Source organism: Calidris pugnax, unplaced genomic scaffold, assembly GCF_001431845.1.
Source record: "Calidris pugnax isolate Ruff unplaced genomic scaffold, ASM143184v1 scaffold60, whole genome shotgun sequence".
Lineage (NCBI taxonomy): Eukaryota > Metazoa > Chordata > Aves > Charadriiformes > Scolopacidae > Calidris > Calidris pugnax.
Genome location: NW_015090831.1, coordinates 3,885,253 through 3,905,807, shown reverse-complemented (window position 1 = coordinate 3,905,807; position 20,555 = coordinate 3,885,253). Strand labels below are relative to the sequence as shown.

Below are 20,555 nucleotides of genomic sequence, written 5' to 3'. Positions count from 1 at the left end.
TTTTTTCCTCTTGAAAAAAAATGAAGATTTTAAGCTCAAAAAATTTGATTCTTCCAAGAAACATATCTAAATTACAGTAACTACTGCACCTTTGATTTAACTGCTGAAGCTGTAGACATCTGAAATGAGCACTGATAACTTTCTACTCTAGAAGTAGAAAGTTAATATTTGTTCTTTTTTCCTAATTACTGCATTTCCTGCTATCTAGTACAGCTTTTTTTTATGATAGCAGAAGGAGATATAACATTTGATCATCTGTCATGAGATATCTGTCTATATCAAGAGCTTTAAACCTCTTGTATATCTGTAGTTACCATATAGAAATGTGTTAATGTACTATTTTCAAAATGCAACATGTTATTACATCAGTTACAAACATTACTTGGAATTCAAAGAATTCTGTGGTCTCCTGAATGTGTGTTTGTTTTTTTTGTTTTCCATCAGTTACAAACATTACTTGGAATTCAAACAATTCTGTGGTCTCCTGAATGTGCGTTTGTTGTTTTTTTTTCTCTTTTTTTTACATAGATCATGCTTGAAAGAAGATAGGCTTGCTTGATTCAGAAAAAGATGAAGCTTCTTGGTTGCGTGAGACACCTCTGCTTGCAAGATTTTACAGCCAACAGTTTACCTCATGTCTCCAGCATTTCACAAGTACGTCATCATCAGAAAGGTCACTACAAACGTGCCATACAAGGGGTTTGCTCAACATTGCCTCTGCTCTCTGGATGACAAGGTGTAAAGAAACTGGAAACTGAAACCAGAAAATCCTTCCTGTTCCTGTATTTGTCCTTTGATTAGCCACAAGTATCTTATCTTCTTAATGAAATTTCATATTTTTTAATACACTTCCTAAATATTTTTTTTTTCTTTTTTAAGAACATAAGAAATACATTCCTGGATGAGACAGTGGCTCATCTAGCTCAGTATTCTGTCTCTGACAGCAGCAACAGGAGATGTAATTTAGGGATAATATATTTTCTTCTCATGCTTTCCCCAACTTGAACTATTACTATTTTTTTGTTTAAAAGTAATTAATTATTAAAATTTAATTTAAAAGACCGGACAATGGAATCAAAACCTGCATCAAAAAAATTTTTAAGGATTAGAATGATTGTGAACTTTTAGAATCTGCTTAGATGCAGATTCCAAACTGGTTCCTCTAATCAGTCTCATTTTTATATTGTATCTGAAAAATGCTCTAGAAAAATCAAGAAAATATCCCTTTCATTGATACCAATGGAAAGGAAAATCTAGATTTTTAGAACCATAAGAAATACATTCCCGGATGAGACAGTGGCTCATCTACCTCAGTATTCTGTCTCTGACAGCAGCAACAGGAGATGTAATTTAGGGATAATATATTTTCTTCTCATGCTTTCCCCAACTTGAACTATTACTATTTTTTTGTTTAAAAGTAATTAATTATTAAAATTTAATTTAAAAGACCGGACAATGGAATCAAAACCTGCATCAAAAAAATTTTTAAGGATTAGAATGATTGTGAACTTTTAGAATCTGCTTAGATGCAGATTCCAAACTGGTTCCTCTAATCAGTCTCATTTTTATATTGTATCTGAAAAATGCTCTAGAAAAATCAAGAAAATATCCCTTTCATTGATACCAATGGAAAGGAAAATCTAGATTTTTAGAACGATTTCCTTAATTCAGCTTTTAGGAATATATTTCAAAACAAATTTCATCCCATTCAGTAGAATGGCTGCTGAAGAGTACCTTGGGTTTGGGGTTTTTTTATTTTTGCTATTGAGAGCTATGATCAGGGTACCTAGTTTGCAGTCAAATCAGAAATCACATGTTTAAAATTCAGTGAATTAGGCGGTTACATCCTGCCAACACCTTGAAAAGTCCGTTTTGGAATTTGATTCCTACTCTCTACAAGTAGCTCCCTTTCTCATCGAATGTAACCCTTTCCAAAAATTACACTATAATGATATTACTATACTAGGTGCAGCTGTTTATTTGATTACTAGCTAATAAAAAATTGCATTGGGGCACAGCAACATGTAACAAATGTTGCTGTAGATTTCAGTTTACTCAGTAGAAATTCAATAGAGCCAGCGCCTGAAGGCAGGTCCATACTACTATTAGATCAGGAATTTGTACATACTCTGTTTCCACTGCTGTTTCCTCCTCCTGCTTTTTCCAAAAGTCTGTCAAACCATCGCTATTTATTTGTCACTGTTTTAAGGATTAGCAGGCACATATGCTTGGAACTCTGTGTCCTGGGCTAGGGCAGAAGGTGAGCCTAACTCTGCTCTGTGTGGTCAGAAATTTTTGGGACTAGTTATGGAATGGTTAGCCATAGTTGCCCATTGCATTGCCGCTATTGATACTGAATGCATAGTTCACCCTTTTCCGATGAGTTATCTGTCATTAATAAATCAATAACCTGCTTTGATCCTGATTTGATTTAAACTATATGAACTAAGCAGTTCTAAGAACTGTATAAGAACTATTTAAACTATAAGAACTAAGCAGAGCTTATTGTTGCAAACTGCTCCTTTCAAAACACAATGCTGTAGTTTACATGAGTCAAACACAAATGGAGTTTGCAAGGAAAGGTGTGTTCATTCCCCTTCTTTCTTCAAGGAAGAAGTCTACACTGGCAGGTGGTGTGGGACAGTGAGAGAGCAGCAGAACGAAACAACTGGTTAGGAGAACCGATTATCCCACTTCGATGAATTTCAGGATTTTATTTCTCCTCTACTCTTATGGTCTTCATGTCCATCGCTACCTGAAGTATATCAACTGGCACAACTTTAGAGGGTTTTTTTGTGAGGTTTTTTTTTTTTCCAGTCAGTTCAACTTGCTTCGACACAATTCCATGCGAGCAGTGGGGGATTCGCTTCAAAGGTGCTCTCCTGATCTGACCCATTTAATGTTGATGGGGCAGGAACAAGAGAGACAGAATTTGTTTATTTATACTCATTTACCATTTATTGTTCGATACTTCTACAATTAAACTTCATGTTAAAAAAAAATATTGATGTTTTAAGACTGAAAAATCTGAAGTCATCTAGATCTGCCTCCTTTTCCTAAGAAGAAATACAACCTTAACTCTCCCCTCTTCGTAACCGGTGTGAATTTTAACCTGTTCAAGACATGGCCTACAATTGTATTAGTGGGCTTTCTTCTAATTATAAAATGACAATGTATTAAAAGTCAAGACAATAAAAGATTTTTTTTTTTTCCAGTCAGTTCAACTTGCTTCGACACAATTCCATGCGAGCAGTGGGGGATTCGCTTCAAAGGTGCTCTCCTGATCTGACCCATTTAATGTTGATGGGGCAGGAATGGCCGTTCCCTCTTTAAGTACCAGCATACTTCTGGTGAGCATAGAGAGAAAAAGGAAATTGGGCAACTGCCCAATTCATCACAGGAACAGATTTTTTTTCCATGTCATACACAGTTCTAAGTGATGTTGATGAAATCTCTTCTTTATATGACCACCAAATGAGTAAGTTCTTATTTGTTACAATTATATTCTTTTCCTACAACATTCCATTATATGTTTGACAAACTTCACGTGAAAAATTTCATTAAATGCAAATATCAAACATGCTTTTTTCTTACAATCTTTGCATGTCTACTTGCATTATTTATGCACATACAATCTTCAGGTGGTGTGTACAACAGAAACATCTAAAATACATAGCTACCTATCTTCTGCTGTGGTTCTCATCCCTTGAGCAAATCTAATAGAGTAAATAGGCAATATAGATTTTAACTGCACAAAATGAGGCATAATAATGAACTATTTGCCTTTTTGAACAGAAAATTTGCTCTGTATTTTCCATAAATATCATTTATATAGATGACCATTTCTGAGTATGGCCTAGATATACTGTACAGATAGACACATAATGTAAGAAATCCTAAATGCATATGAATGGTGAAAATTGAAAATTCATGTATGGCTTTAGTTGATATGATTTAACTGCAGTGATAATCATGACAAAGATTATTATTTGATAGAAAAATGCATATAGAAACAAAGATATAAAAAAAAGACATGCATAACGAACAAGAAATTATATACTATACATTTTTAAATTCTGTTAAATGTTATTAACAATGAACCATAAGTCACAACTATAGCAAATTATTTGTCACTGTAGCTCCAGCGCCAAGTTGATACCTAATTGTGTTCATTAATGCATAATTTACAAGTTAACATTAAAAAAAAAAAATTTAAAAAGTGAATCACAAATCACAATAGTGACTTAAATTAACAGACCTTAAGGAAGGCCTTACAGTTAACAGTCTAAAATTGTTCTGTTTACTCTACTTTTGTTATACTTGCCACATTCCAGAGATTCATCAGATCCATCTCCACAGTCATCATCATGGTCACACACAAACTGTTTGGGAATGCAGACTTTGTTATGGCACATGAAAGCATTCTCGTCACAAGTGTTATTAGGAGCTAAGGAAAATACAGTACACAAAAACAAATGAAATTCAGAACAGTAGGATATGCAGCCATTTTCTTACAGAAAGATGAAATGAGAAGTAGTTAGTATGAGTAGATTCAATATAAATAACCATAAGTTTTTGAGTCATACAAAAAGCACTACACAATTCAATAGCATAAAAAGCTAATTATCACTAGACAGATAGCTAAAGAAGCAAGGATACCTAAAATCTCATGTAATCCAAGACAGAAAGGCTTCAGAAGCTGACAATGTCTACAATTAAGCTAAGGTCTGCCTCTGAGGGAAACAACATTTGGGAAGCAGAGATCCTTCCTATACTACTCTGCCCCTGAACAAAAGCTCATTAAAAACTGTAAATACTCAAAATATAACTCAGCCCAGGAATGGCAAGAGATAGAATATGCATCCAGTAGAGAGAACATATTTCAATATTTTTAACCTATGTCATTTTTATATACATTAATAAAACAAACCCCCTAGTGGCACTATGGCTGAACTCCTGACACTTCTAATAGAAATGTATCTCAGAAGACTAGAAGTACCAGTTTATAGGGAACAGATGTCAAGATCTGAACTACTAGCCAGCATAAATTGGAAACAGAACCGTTTCACCTTTTTTGATGTACACCTTCCCTGACAAGCAGCATTTTTTTCTTCAGGAAGAGGAACAGAACTACATAGTCACTAATGTGCTAATTTTCATAAGTAAACATGCTGTATAATATCTATGACAACACACCTACTGATCTTCAGCTGGTGTGCCTCAGTATATACCAATAAAACCTGAAGAAGTTAGGCTGATTAACATATGGAAGGATCTTGGTATGTACTCTCACATTTCAGAGGGCTGGAGAACCTCTGCTCTAAGGACAAGCTGAGAGTTGGGGGTGTTCAACCTGGAGAAGAGAAGGCTCCAGGGAGACCTTAGAGCAGCCTTCCAGTCCCTGAAGGGGCTAAAGGAGAGATGGGGAGGGACTCTTTGTTAGGGAGTGGAGTGATAGAACAAGGGGAAATGGTTTTAAACTGAAAGAGGGAGATATACTGTACAGATAGACACATAATGTAAGAAATCCTAAATGCATATGAATGGTGAAAATTGAAAATTCATGTATGGCTTTAGTTGATATCATTTAACTGCAGTGATAATCATGACAAAGATTATTATTTGATAGAAAAGAATGCATATAGAAACAAAGATATATAAAAAAGACATGCATAACGAACAAGAAATTATATACTATACATTTTTAAATTCTGTTAAAAGTTATTAGCAATCAACCGTAAGTCACAGCTATAGCAAATTATTTGTCACTGTAGCTCCAGCGCCAAGTTGATACCTAATTGTGTTCATTAATGCATAATTTACAAGTTAACATTAAAAAAAAATAAAAATTAAAAAGTGAATCACAAATCACAATAGTGACTTAAATTAACAGACCTTAAGGAAGGCCTTACAGTTAACAGTCTAAAATTGTTCTGTTTACTCTACTTTTGTTATACTTGCCACATTCCAGAGATTCATCAGATCCATCTCCACAGTCATCATCATGGTCACACACAAACTGTTTGGGAATGCAGACTTTGTTATGGCACATGAAAGCATTCTCGTCACAAGTGTTATTAGGAGCTAAGGAAAATACAGTACACAAAAACAAATGAAATTCAGAACAGTAGGATATGCAGCCATTTTCTTACAGAAAGATGAAATGAGAAGTAGTTAGTATGAGTAGATTCAATATAAATAACCATAAGTTTTTGAGTCATACAAAAAGCACTACACAATTCAATAGCATAAAAAGCTAATTATCACTAGACAGATAGCTAAAGAAGCAAGGATACCTAAAATCTCATGTAATCCAAGACAGAAAGGCTTCAGAAGCTGACAATGTCTACAATTAAGCTAAGGTCTGCCTCTGAGGGAAACAACATTTGGGAAGCAGAGATCCTTCCTATACTACTCTGCCCCTGAACAAAAGCTCATTAAAAACTGTAAATACTCAAAATATAACTCAGCCCAGGAATGGCAAGAGATAGAATATGCATCCAGTAGAGAGAACATATTTCAATATTTTTAACCTATGTCATTTTTATATACATTAATAAAACAAACCCCCTAGTGGCACTATGGCTGAACTCCTGACACTTCTAATAGAAATGTATCTCAGAAGACTAGAAGTACCAGTTTATAGGGAACAGATGTCAAGATCTGAACTACTAGCCAGCATAAATTGGAAACAGAACCGTTTCACCTTTTTTGATGTACACCTTCCCTGACAAGCAGCATTTTTTTCTTCAGGAAGAGGAACAGAACTACATAGTCACTAATGTGCTAATTTTCATAAGTAAACATGCTGTATAATATCTATGACAACACACCTACTGATCTTCAGCTGGTGTGCCTCAGTATATACCAATAAAACCTGAAGAAGTTAGGCTGATTAACATATGGAAGGATCTTGGTATGTACTCTCACATTTCAGAGGGCTGGAGAACCTCTGCTCTAAGGACAAGCTGAGAGTTGGGGGTGTTCAACCTGGAGAAGAGAAGGCTCCAGGGAGACCTTAGAGCAGCCTTCCAGTCCCTGAAGGGGCTAAAGGAGAGATGGGGAGGGACTCTTTGTTAGGGAGTGGAGTGATAGAACAAGGGGAAATGGTTTTAAACTGAAAGAGGGGAGAGTCAGATTAGACATTAGGAAGAAATTCTTTACTGTTAGGATGGTGAGACACTGGAACAGGTTGCCCAGAGAAGCTGTGGATGCCCCATCCCTGGAAGTGTTCAAGGCCAGGCTGGATGGGGCTTGGAGCAACCTGGTCTGGTGGGAGGTGTCCCTGCCCAGGGCAGGGGGGTTGGAAATTAACGATCTTTAAGGTCCCTTCAAACCCGAACGATTCTACGATTCTATGTGGTCCATCAATCTTTGCTAACAATCTTGACAGTATAAATGTATAATACTAGAGACACAAACAGCATCTGGATATTGTAAAGACAAGAGCTAAGAAAAGAAATACTTTACATTTTTAACATGCCAACGTACCACAGCCCGCTGTGGAAAGTTCGTCACTGCCATTAGGACAGTCTCTCTCACCATCACAAAGCCAGTGCTGGGGAACACAGGCGTGGGAGCCCAAGCAACTGAATGTATCTGCTGCACAGGTCACGGAACCTAAAAAAACATTACTTGTGAGTCCTGAACACATTCTAACTGATTTTTTTTTTTTTTTTAAGGAAATCGTTAATGACTAAGGGGATTTTATTTTAAAATAAAACTGAAAAATTTGGTTCTCCACAGTACAATAAACATACTAAGACTTCATTTTACAAAAAAAAAATTGACAATCTACTATTTGTTTCATTCTTTCCAATTTCCATTTCCAGTTTTCCGCAGGGAAATTTAATTTACCTTGCTTCAAGAAAACCATCAAACAGAATAACTTTTCAAACCAATTTTGGTCTCTCTGTTTTGACTGCACATTTGGACTGACCGAACAAAGGAACTCATCTTACATCACTATACACTAAGCCAAGAGGCTAAAGTTTTTCAAAACTTGCATGAGTCAACCCCATGTAGAATAGAACAATGTGTACCAAGTACAACAGTAGTGGGAGTGGGAAAATATCTGACAGTTCTAATGCCAGTAACTCAACATATTTTTTGACTAATTTATTTTTTTCTTAAACCGGTTTTTCTCTAGATAAGATTATATCCTAGGATTAATTTTACTCTGCTCAGAATTAAACTGTTGTGCAATCACTTAATGAATTCTCTTAGATAAGTTAAATATACTTCACTAAAAAAGAGACAGTGTATTTTCTACTAATTTTAATTAGAAACTAATAAAATAGTAAAACAAATTCAAAAATTTGATTTTTTCTGCTATTATGCAAGAGAGACAGAATTTGTTTATTTATACTCATTTACCATTTATTGTTCGATACTTCTACAATTAAACTTCATGTTAAAAAAAAATATTGATGTTTTAAGACTGAAAAATCTGAAGTCATCTAGATCTGCCTCCTTTTCCTAAGAAGAAATACAACCTTAACTCTCCCCTCTTCGTAACCGGTGTGAATTTTAACCTGTTCAAGACATGGCCTACAATTGTATTAGTGGGCTTTCTTCTAATTATAAAATGACAATGTATTAAAAGTCAAGACAATAAAAGAAGTAATTCTGAACAACTGTAAAAGAAAGAGGCAGAAAGAAATCTTCCCTTTCAAACAGACATTGCCTCCAACTCCCCAGTCCTCAGCACGACCTGAATACCATCAAAAATGAAGAGTAGATGGATGTCAACTTGAAGTTAATGTAGTAATCCATACATATTTTGCCATATTACAACAATATACCTTCCACCGTCATCCTTTTAATTTATTGGCATTTCTGTGTTTGATTAAGAAATGACTTTAACCAACCACAACTCTGAACATAAGCTGTCCATTTAACACTGCCAGTAAAGTTATCAACAATATCTTTGCTATGCTATCACACATGAATTGTGGAATAAAATACTCTTAAAGTAAGAGGATTTCTGAAAAGGAAAAAATATTTAAGGTAAAAGTTGAAAGTGATTATAAAAAGAAAATCTAAAAATACAGCATAGATAAGGATGGGGCCAATTTATAAAACATCATGAAATTGTGACAGCATGATTTGATACTTTGTGCTTTTCTTTTGAAAAGAATTCACTAATACATTTCCAGTCAATTGAGCACCAGAATGAAAGTAAAATTTTCAATTCCTTATTTGAAGAGTTATGACTGAATACACAAAAAATCTAAAGGGAATAGGAGAAAAAACCCCAACTTTAGAGTCTTCAAGCATCCACCACTGAAATGTAAAACTTGAATAGTCATACAGCGGTTTAACCTCAAAGATGGGAATTTAAGAAAAGTTTGGTTCTCATTTTGTCCATATAGGTGTTCCATTCCTGTCTTCACAAACAGACTACACACAAACTGTATAGTCCTCATAAAAAGGCATCTAGCTGGGGGTTGGAGGGGGCCGGGGGAAGATGTCTTCTAACACTCTATCCTTAAAGCACATGCTCTTTGGAGATGCTGTACTTATTCCCTTTCCACCACCTTCTTGGACCACTTGAAGCATGTAGGATCTGACACAACACAGACCTAAAATTATTCTACTTACCACAAATAGCATCACTCTCATCTAAACCGTCTCCACAGTCATCCTCACCATCACAGGTCCATTGCTTAGAGATGCATTTGTTTGCAGAGCAAGCAAACTGATTCCATGAACAAGATGAATCTAGGAATAATATCGATCACTGCGTTTGTTAGGTTCACAACAGCACTCTGTCCCCTGTATTTTCTAGCAGAGTTTAGGAATCTTCACACCACTCCCTTCTGTCCTCCCAATTTTAGTGTATTAAAACACTTATTTACATATTTTAATTAATAGTAAAACATTCAAAATGCATTCTAATATTTTTTAAAGTTTTGCTAGTGAGATTTTAAGAATAAAATTTATTTTACTTTAACTGATGACAACAAATCTTAATATTAACAATATTAATTTTATCTTAATCTTAATATTAACATCTTAATATTAACAATAATTTTAGGTTATAACATCTGAATTTAAAATTAGTTTTGTAACAAAATGGATAAGAGCAGTAAGTCCCAAAAATAACAGCTAATAGGTGTTACAATATTGCCTGTAAGTATGGATGTGTAATGAAACCTGGAAATGTAAACACTGAGTTACGCTTGATAAATATGTTCAACACAAAACTTTCTGGTTTTCATAGTGTACAGCAGTTCCTAATTTTTAAGTTATAAAAATGTATATATATAATGTAAACTTCAAACCAAACATGGAGGCATGTTAATGGAAACTGGGTCACGAAGAGAGCAACGTATAACTTTCAGTCATGTTAAGTGGCAAAACAAAAAAAAAAACCCAACCAAACAAAAAGAATATACAAATTTCAGGTTATATTTAAATAGCGAATAGGATAACAGATGCTGCTTTTTGCTGTTTTGCTACAATTTAATTATAAAATAATCTGTTCAAGTAACCCATATAAATTTAAGTTAAAAGACCACCTCTCACTATGAGCAAAACCAACCTGCATCACTCCTCAATTAGGCAGAGCTGAAGAATAGAAAAGATCTCAGAGAGAATGGCCCCTTAACCTGGTTCACAGTTTATGATGTATTTTATTCACATCACTTCAGTTGTTACTTTAAGTAATTATACCTGCGTGCTCTCTGATGCAAAGAAATACCTATTCTTACATCATAAAGGTCTAATTTGGTTATTTCACGTTGGGGTCACAGGATACTGATACAAACAGATTATATCTATAAAATTGTTCTAACGAGGAGTTATGAAGAATTAGTGAATTTTTAAAGTATTAAATCAATAGAAAATTCTCTAGAAAAACATTATTAGGAGAAAAAAAATGTTGACAGTTTCTATTCTGGCACAGTTTAAAATATTGGCAGCATGGAGTATTAGTTTAATCTGGAATGTAGCATTAAAGGCCTTTTCATATATCTCAGAGATTTAATCTAGAGCTGTCAAATGCACATTTCTTTCTGTTTTCCAAGTGTATTAGTGCTTAAAGAAATACAAATGAGATAAAATGCTCACCACAATGCAATTCATCTACTCCATCCTCACAGTCTTTCTGCCCATCACAAAGCCAGGTGGTCAGAATACATCTTCCACTAGGACAACCAAAATAATTTTCTTCACATGTGGGTTTGTTTTGAACTGTGATAAAATAAAGAATGTAATGTAAAATGGTCTCTACTAGCATGATTAGGAGGCTTAGACATTTCTGCTAAATTTCTGAATACTAATGGGCAAAGTGTTTATGTTTAAAAGTGCAAAAAAATACTACTTATCTAATTGTGTTCATACAAATTAGAAAATAGTGACAGCTAAGCAGTTAAAGGAGATGAAATGCTTCATTTATTTAGGGAAGAATCCAAGCACAGTTTCAAACTAAATTAAAAGGACCTGTAAAGCAATTCAGTTGATAGGTTTTGAGCTCAGGTAGGTCAACTTTGCTTGTTGTTTTACACCAGCTGAAGATACTGCCCTTCCGATGTATCTGCCACCATCGACAAGATAACCTACTTGTGGCAGTATTTTTGTCTCATTCACTGGGATAAGCTACAAACCTAAATCATGCACTGACTCACTGGAGCTACACCGCTGATGCTGGAGCCAGAAATTTAGACTTTGTCACAAATGAAATGTTCTTCTTCCTTGCCTTTTTTCTTTGTGGAGAGTGAAAGTAAATTAAGATTTTTCTTTTATGAATGCTTAGAAAACACATGTGAGGAAAGAAAACATACCATATATTTAGTTTCATGACGTAAATGCAAATATTAGTCTACTGGCACAGGCTGTTTTCATAATCTTGAGTGAGGCCTTTGCCTGGGAAAACGCAGGCAAAATACACTAGTTCTGAGTGTTGGAGATCACTGAAGCTCTCTACCAGGAGATCCTTAAATATACTGAGGCTATTCACACTGGTTTTGTTCCCCCCACCCCCTCACCACCTATCTCTCAAAAATAAAGTTAAAGTTATCATATTTATGGCTTCTCAGCCATATGAACAGAAAAAAAAAAAAATAAAGAAAGAAATGGGATGTCTATGATAACTGATACTGAAGACAGTCTAGGTATAGCCACCCATAATGAATATTTTGCCTTTTCTGTAGGAACAATGGCACTGAAAAAACTGTTAAGGGAAAGACTGTTAAGGGAAATTATCTTATTCATAATACAAACAACACTCAAAAACTTAATGTGCTAAAGTTGGTCAATTTTGAATGAAATAGCAAAGGAAATTATATGTAAGTTGAATTGGAGTAGTATTCTTTCCAAGTAAAGGGAGGAATGATCCAGGCAATTAGTCACACATTAAAATGATGGAACTTTTTGGCACACGTTTGAAAGACAGAATAAAGTAATCCAAATAAATGGACTATGGAATAAAATGCAACATTAGTTTACTTATGCAACATTACTTTGCAGAAGCTATAGCATACTGCCCTCAAAATCTTCTTCAGTATGAAAAATCTCCGTATAAACAAAGGAAATACAGTAAATCTAAACTATTTTGAGCTCAATGAAGCACTAGATACAGCAAATTTTAAGGAATTATTATATAAACCGGAGAATATGGAAATGAGAATGAAAATTATAATTTAATAAGCATTTGACTTATAGGGAGGATGAAAGTTCTTAATGTCAGGTTGACCGTTGTTAGCGCTGACATTCTAGGTTCCTTCTGGAGCCTGGTACTATTTTCATCAATAAAGCGGCACAAAATGTATGAGACTTCTAACAGAAGCGTTTGGTGACACAATTGGCTTATCACACAGAAAAATATAATATTAAATGGGAATAATCAGATTATGTTAATTACTGGTCTAGCAAAAATTGGATGGTATTTAACAAAATTAAATGTTCTATTTTTACTAATCAATACCATTTATTAATTAGTAAATGTCTATTTTTTACTAAATAATAATTACGTTGTTAGCGCTGACATTCTAGGTTCCTTCCTACTATTTTCATCAATGAAGCGGCACAAAATGTATGAGACTTCTAACAGAAGTGTTTGGTGACACAATTGGCTTATCACACAGAAAAACATAATATTAAATGGGAATAATCAGATTATGTTAATTACTGGTCTAGCAAAAATTGGATGGTATTTAACATAAAATTAAATGTTTTATTTTTACTAATCAATACCATTTATTAATTAGTAAATGTCTATTTTTTACTAAATAATAATTATTAGAAAAAAGCCAGTCAATTATGAAAACCAACAAACAAAAAACTTAAAATGTATTTTCACTGATACATGGTAAAATTAAGACTTCATCTGATACACTCGACAAGCCAGTCAATTATGAAAACAAACAAAAAACTTAAAATGTATTTTCACTGATACGTGGCAAAATTAAGACTTCATCTGATACACTGGACAGTGGTCTGGTATATTCAAGAGAAAGGCAGATTGAGATGTCTGAGATGACACAGATACCCATCTTGAAAGCAGGAATTCTAAAATGCCTTGGTTTATTTGCCGTTACAAGTAAAGAGTAAGGATATGATCACTGAAGGACTACAAGGTCCTTCTCAGCATATAAGCAGCTATAAATTCTTACATATGTAGATTAGAATTTAAAAGTGAATAAGGTTCTGGAAGATGATAGTAATAGGAATTCTGTGAACAAAAAATACTACTAATTTTTAATTCTATAGACCTTTCTTGCATAAAACACCAAGGTGCAGGAGAGGAGATACAGGCTTGTTATCCCCAGAGTTTCTTTACTATTGTACTGTCCTCAGATTGATCATAATTTCATAGAATAGGCCTAATCCTACAAATATGTATCAACAAACCCATGTTCGTTAAAGTGTTATCATTCTAAATACAGTTTCTTTCTCCTTTATTTGCAGGTATGCTTACATATTGTACTTAGAATAGGCCTAATCCTACAAATATGTATCAATAAGCCTGTGTTCGTTAAAGTATTATCATTCTAAATACAGTTTCTCTCTCCTTTATTTGCAGGTATTTATACATATTCTCAAACTTAAATGATGGGTTCTGAATAATAAAGGAGCAAACACATAAATGCCATCCTTCATACGTAAGAATTCAATATTGTGCATAATTCATTGGTTAACATTAGATATGGTACTGAATGTCTCAATGCTTTGGTTAAAGGATTGCACAAAGACTATAAAAAAATCTTACATCTCCCCAAAATTAGAAAATAAATATTTCTTCATAATAATATGAAGAAATTCATATGAAGAAACTCATTCATCATCAAGAATTTGATTTTGTCTTATAACTCCCCAAAATTAGAAAATAAATATTTCTTCATAATAATATTTATACTCATTCATCATCAAGAATTTGATTTTTTACAACACTTCTGAATGTAGGGTAACCCAAGTAACTTATGCAATAACAGAAAGCAGATGTTAAAACCATGATTATGAGATAATGATCATTTCTCGAGGCAGCAGAAGAGACTTGCACAAAAGCACTATGCCCCTGGCTCGAGGCATCTTTTCATCCAGTGCTACTAGATAGGCTCAGAGGGCAAAACTATTTGACCTTCAAAAACTTTAGGTTATTTTCTGAAATCATAGAATGGTTTGGGTTGGAAGAGACCTTAAAGATCACCGAGTTCCAAACCCCCTGCCATGGGCAGGGACACCTCCCACTACGCCAGGTTGCTCAAATTCATTAATACTTCATCCTATCATTCTGATAAAATTTGCATTATAAAGTCTCATGAAAGTAGAGGCTTTTCTTCCAATTTATACATCCGTTCTAAATACAGTTTCTCTCTCCTTTATTTGCAGGTATTTATACATATTCTCAAACTTAAATGATGGGTTCTGAATAATAAAGGAGCAAACACATAAATGCCATCCTTCATACGTAAGAATTCAATATTGTGCATAATTCATTGGTTAACATTAGATATGGTACTGAAAGTCTCAATGCTTTGGGTTAAGGATTGCACAAAGACTATAAAAAAATCTTATAACTCCCCAAAATTAGAAAATAAATATTTCTTCATAATAATATTTATACTCATTCATCATCAAGAATTTGATTTTTTACAACACTTCTGAATGTAGGGTAACCCAAGTAACCTATGCAATAGCAGAAAGCAGATGTTAAAACCATGATTATCAGATAATGATAATTTCTCAGGACAGCAGAAGAGACTTGCACAAAAGCACTATGCCCCTGGCACGAGGCATCTTTTCATCCAGTGCTACTAGATAGGCTCAGAGGGCAAAACTATTTGAACTTCAAAAACTTTAGGTTATTTTCTGAAATCATAGAATGGTTTGGGTTGGAAGAGACCTTAAAGATCACCGAGTTCCAAACCTCCTGCCATGGGCAGGGGCACCTCCCACTACGCCAGGTTGCTCAAATTCATTAATATTTCCTCCTATCACTCTGATAAAACTTGCATCATAAAGTCTCATGAAAGTAGAAGCTTTTCTTCCAATTTATACATGCATATATCTCAAAACCACATATTTCTAATGTGTTAGTATTCTGCCTTCTCAAGAAAAAGTGTCAGATGATAAGTCAAAAAAAACTTTAAAAAGTCAAGTAAGTTTTCTTCTTGCTTCTTCCATGTAAGATGTTTGCCTCAGTTGTTTGTTATTGGCTCTTTGCCCATCTCCACTTTAATAAGTTTTTCATATGATTCATTTTCCAAGACATTAAGTTTATGATTTTATTTTTTATTCCTACATGTCATAAGGATGAAAAGTCTTTTCCATAGGAGAGCAGGAATAGACAGGGAAAACCTAGAAAAGTTACACAATCTTCAGCTGTAAATACCCTTTCCTTTTCTGGAAGCCTACACTCTCCACCCTGGCACTGGGACTCAAGTGTACCATGATCTCTCTGTACTGGCTGGAGAGCAGAACGACCACAAAAGCAAAAACCCTAGATTCTACCCTGATAGCCTACCCCAAGTACCTCAACAAAAGAAAAGAGAAAGTTAAAGAAGTAAACAAGGAAATAAATACTGTCCACTAAAGTAGCAGCTAATAAAAGTTCCCAAGTGATTGTGCTGAAGCTTGATGAGCTTGATGTTTTACTTAAATAAATATGATTGATGACAAACATAACCTTGAGGAAGTAGAAACCCAGACATTACAGTTTTCTTCAGAGAAACGTATGAGTAATTTGTAATGATTTGAGTAATTGAATGAAATACAAAATAAAGACTGGTGAAAAAACCTGCATTTGGTGTTACATTTATCTCCATAAATAAAATAATAATATAATATAATGTAACGCAGCAGTATTGACTGAATAAGTATTTTATAAGACAATTAGAAAAAAGACCAAAACCACCAGAATATACTTTTTGAGAATAATTTTTTTTTCTTTTTTTTTCGTTTTCACAGTTACCTGGGCATTTTAGTTCATCTGTATAATCTCCACAGTCATTAGATCCATCACATATCCATTCTGGCAGTATACAAAGTGAAGTCGAATTGCAGCTAATAAATCCTGAAGATTTTATTCCAAGTTTATAGAAGTAAGCGCAGTTTGTATTATCTGGAAAGAGACAGGGAATTACTATAGCACACCTAATACAGATTGAGAGCCTTGTAGTACTGTTTTCAGGTTTAGCTTGAGTTTGTGCAGACCATGCAGCTGCTGGTACCCAACTAGTAATGACTATGAATTAACTGCTGCATAAAAAGGAATAATCATGGAACAGATGCTGCCATGAAGCACAAACACAAACTTACTGCAGTTCTTTTCATCTGAAGCATCTGCACAATCAATGATCTGGTTGCACTGTGCTGATTTTCCAATGCAAATCCCATCTGCACAATGGAATTCTGTTGAGGCACACGTTGAATCTGTAACATATGGTTATAAAAGATGTAAATTTGTGTACTAAACAGACTCTTCAGATGCATATTATATGTATTGTGTTTAACCCTGCTGCCTTTTAGAATGAGGTATCCGGAACACACTGTACGTTCCACAGCTAAAAATTCAGTAGATATGTCTAGTAAACTTGAAAGGCTAAATTTCTAATTATTAAATTTATTTTTTGAGCTTAAAAGTCTCTCTCTAGATGATTCAACTCAATTTGAGATAAACACCATGTGAGGAAGGAAGAAGAACTTTCAGGATCATCTTTGAATCTCTCAAATTTCTTTCATGTTAACACCAGGTTGAGTTTTTCGCCTGGACGCTTTTTTCTCTACCCCTTCAGCTAAATGATTAAAAACCTTGCAGTGCTTTCAAAAAAATGCTATTTACTACAGATACATAGGTTTTACCTCTATATTGTGGAATAATTTCCCCTCCAGACTTTTTGAATTTTAACTAAGGATTTGTGTTGTCTGCTAGCTAGACTTTATTCATTGGCTGATGCACAGATATAAATATTCATGTTTTAAGACATAAAAAGAAAAACAATTCTGATGTAAAAAGGAGAACAATCGTGGTAAATTTTGCAAAGGACACAAACATTGCCATGCATCTCAGAAGCAAAGAAACAGAACACTAGCTGCTTCGAAGAAGAAACAGTGCAGCAGATGCAGAGAAGAAATCACCCGTCTTTTAACCCTTCCATCTGCCAGAAGAGGCAGAAACTGTATTTTCTGAGTTTTCCATAGCCAAAACCACTCCCCTTCAGAGGACTGCAGGTGTAAAACAAAATTGGTCTTCATATCAATCCCAACATATGGGTGCACCTGCTTGGTTTTGAAATCTAACAAAACAAATCCCAGCACCAGTAATCCCAATAAAGTTATAAGCATTTTCTAGCTACTTCTATTTACATACAAAGTATTTACAGAGTAATATTCGGAGATCACCTCAGTGGTAACCATCATTTACCTTTACAGTCAGATTCATCAGAGTTATCACCACAGTCATTTGCACCATCACATACTTTGTTACTTGCAACACAGCGACGATTAGAACACGGCTTGAAACCCTTCCGACAGCCTCTGTTTTCTGGGAAGTTAAGTACATGCACATAATTTCATGTAGATGCTTTTATTAAAACACGACAAACATTCCAGAAAAAAACATTTGAAATGAAAATGCATTTGAAGCTACGAGAAAATCTTCAGAAATTGTTCATTTATTCTCCAGCAGAAGAACTTGGACTGATAAGTACAGAAAGAATAATACATGAAAGCACCATGAGAAAGAACAAAAGAATAATAATAAAAAAAGCCTAATTCCCAGTTTTCATTATCTCATGGTATAAAAGGTCCATGTGCTTTAAATGCATTTGTTTAGATACACTTTTGTCAGGCATGTGACATTTTTTGCATATCACATCACTAATTCTATCGTATAGAACAAAAAGTACCAAATTTGCCTTAAACCAAGGTAGGAATAAATGGAGAGTAAAATAACAAAAAATATAAGCAGAATAGCTTCTTGATTTCTTAATTCCAATCCTGCAAGTGTTCTGCTCAAGTAGGTACTCTATTTAAGAATGTACAAATTTTACTTATGTTGATAGGTTTGAAAACTAAGGAATTATTTATTAAAGCCCTAACTATTGTAGAAGTCATGCCACAATAATAAATGAACAATGTTCATTGCATTAGTAGATCAATGAGTCCAGCATCCTGTATTTTATCAGACTGAGAAAACAACATACTGCATGTGACCTAGAACATGACAGAACCACAGTTTTTCCAATGTGTAGCAAAAAATTCAGTTTGGTTGATTTAAATCACGTAAAATGTACACTGTCACCCTACAAATTAATATAATGTTCTTTATAAAATTATGTGGCAAATCCATGGAAAGATAAATTGTTGTATCTTGCAATTATGTTTTTTCAGTACTGTAGAATAAAATAAAACCCAGTAAACCTCGAACCTATACTGACATATGAGATAACTTCTCCAGAATGAGAAGAAAGAGTATTTTGAGATTCCTCACCAGCTACAACTTCATTATTTATTCCCAGATCACTTTCTCTATATTCCTTCAACCTAGTCTCCTCTCCTCAGGAAGTAAAAGAAACAATACAAAATCTTAATCTTTCCTCCATGAACTGTAAATGAAACAATCTACTAAAATTAATAGTAGAGACAAAGAGGTTTAATCCATATAAAAATATAGCTGGCTGGCTTTTTTGGGTGGTGGTGTGATTTTTGTTTTTTTAATTATTTCTTATGCCTAAACAAGATGCATACATAAATACAATTATGTTCACATACTTAGTAAGGAAACCTCAGACAGACAAAAGTAATTTACTTTTCAGTGATTTAAAGCTGTCACTTGTAATTCAAGGACCTTTCCCCCTGGTAACTATAAGTGTTTTGTATATTTCGGATTCTTATTTCCTTGTCTGAAGTGGATTTTTTCAGATTCAAAAAACCAACCTCCTTAGTTATCTACACGTAAATGATCTGATGGAATGTTGCTAATATTTTCACATGACCTGATGAAAGCAATTATCACATTGAAATTCGAAAGCTAATGGGGCACAAGTTCAAAATGAAAGAAGAAAAAAAAATGCATAGTATCAGTTGCTATACTCAGATGGTTGGTGTTAATTTCTTTAAGGAATACAAAAGGAGAAAGCTAATCCATTTCTTTGTTTCCAGTATCAGCAATGGAGTTGGACTCAACGATCTTTATGGGTCTCTTCCAATTTGACTTGAATTCCAATGTGAGATATTCCATGATTCTATGATTCCATTAAAATGGCAGAGGTGAATGCCAGGAATTCAAGTAGACATTTTTATAAAACTATAGAGGTGTTATAATATATAGAGAAAGTTATAAACACAATAGGTGGGTTTGAAATGAAATTAAATTGTTTATATGGGAAACAGAAGAGATACCAAGGCTGTGATATGGATATCCAGAACAAGGGAAAGGCCAAGAGCTGCAGACACACAGGTAACAAGGAGTTTTCACTTAATGTGCTATATCAATTCATTAAGGTGACTCAGTGATTTAGGAAAATTATTTGAACAGTGGTGTTCTAGACACTGCAACAAGCAAACTCAGTTGGACACCAAAAACCTCAAAGTGATTTAGTTAATGATTATTATGTCCAGAAAAAAAAAAAAGAAAAAAAAAGAAAAAAAAAGAGAAAGGGATTCCCTTGGGAAAAATATGACAGTAAAGAGAAGACACCCTTGTGTCTAACTTGTTGGAAGAAACTGACTGATTGGTGTGAAGATTAATGATATTATAAATGTAAACAGAAAATTGGATGGAAAGATTTCTATTACACAGCCATTTTTGGATTATAGAATACGCTATTTTGGTGTTTTTTATTCACAATCAGAGACAATCTTATTAAATAAGGAAAACTAAATCAAAATTACTAAATTAAAGCTGAAAACATCCATTTTTTTAATCTTTGAAAAATCAGCTGGCTGTGGTTTTTCTTATTTTTGTTTCAGAAACGGAAATATGAGAACATTTGAGGTTGTTTTTTTTTTAAATACGTCAGCTAATACATGAAGTTTGCAGGAAAATATGTTCAGATAGAAGTAATTCTATTCATACAATGTCAGGGGTTTTTTAATGTGCAAGTTGGCAT

The 20,555-nt window shown here is 34.1% G+C and overlaps 1 protein-coding gene across 1 annotated transcript in view; it reads right to left on the bottom strand.

Annotated features, from left to right (window-relative positions):
* The window catches only part of LRP1B (LDL receptor related protein 1B), a 618,836-nt gene that overhangs the window by 135,037 nt on the left and 463,244 nt on the right, over positions 1–20,555 (bottom strand). The window contains exons 49-55 of the mRNA XM_014941128.1: positions 17,867–17,986; positions 16,762–16,875; positions 16,415–16,564; positions 11,074–11,196; positions 9,604–9,723; positions 7,492–7,620; positions 5,962–6,084 (exon numbers count right to left, since the gene is read on the bottom strand). Of these exons, the coding sequence (XP_014796614.1) occupies positions 5,962–6,084; positions 7,492–7,620; positions 9,604–9,723; positions 11,074–11,196; positions 16,415–16,564; positions 16,762–16,875; positions 17,867–17,986 (879 nt within the window). The remainder of the gene's footprint in view (positions 1–5,961; positions 6,085–7,491; positions 7,621–9,603; positions 9,724–11,073; positions 11,197–16,414; positions 16,565–16,761; positions 16,876–17,866; positions 17,987–20,555) is intronic.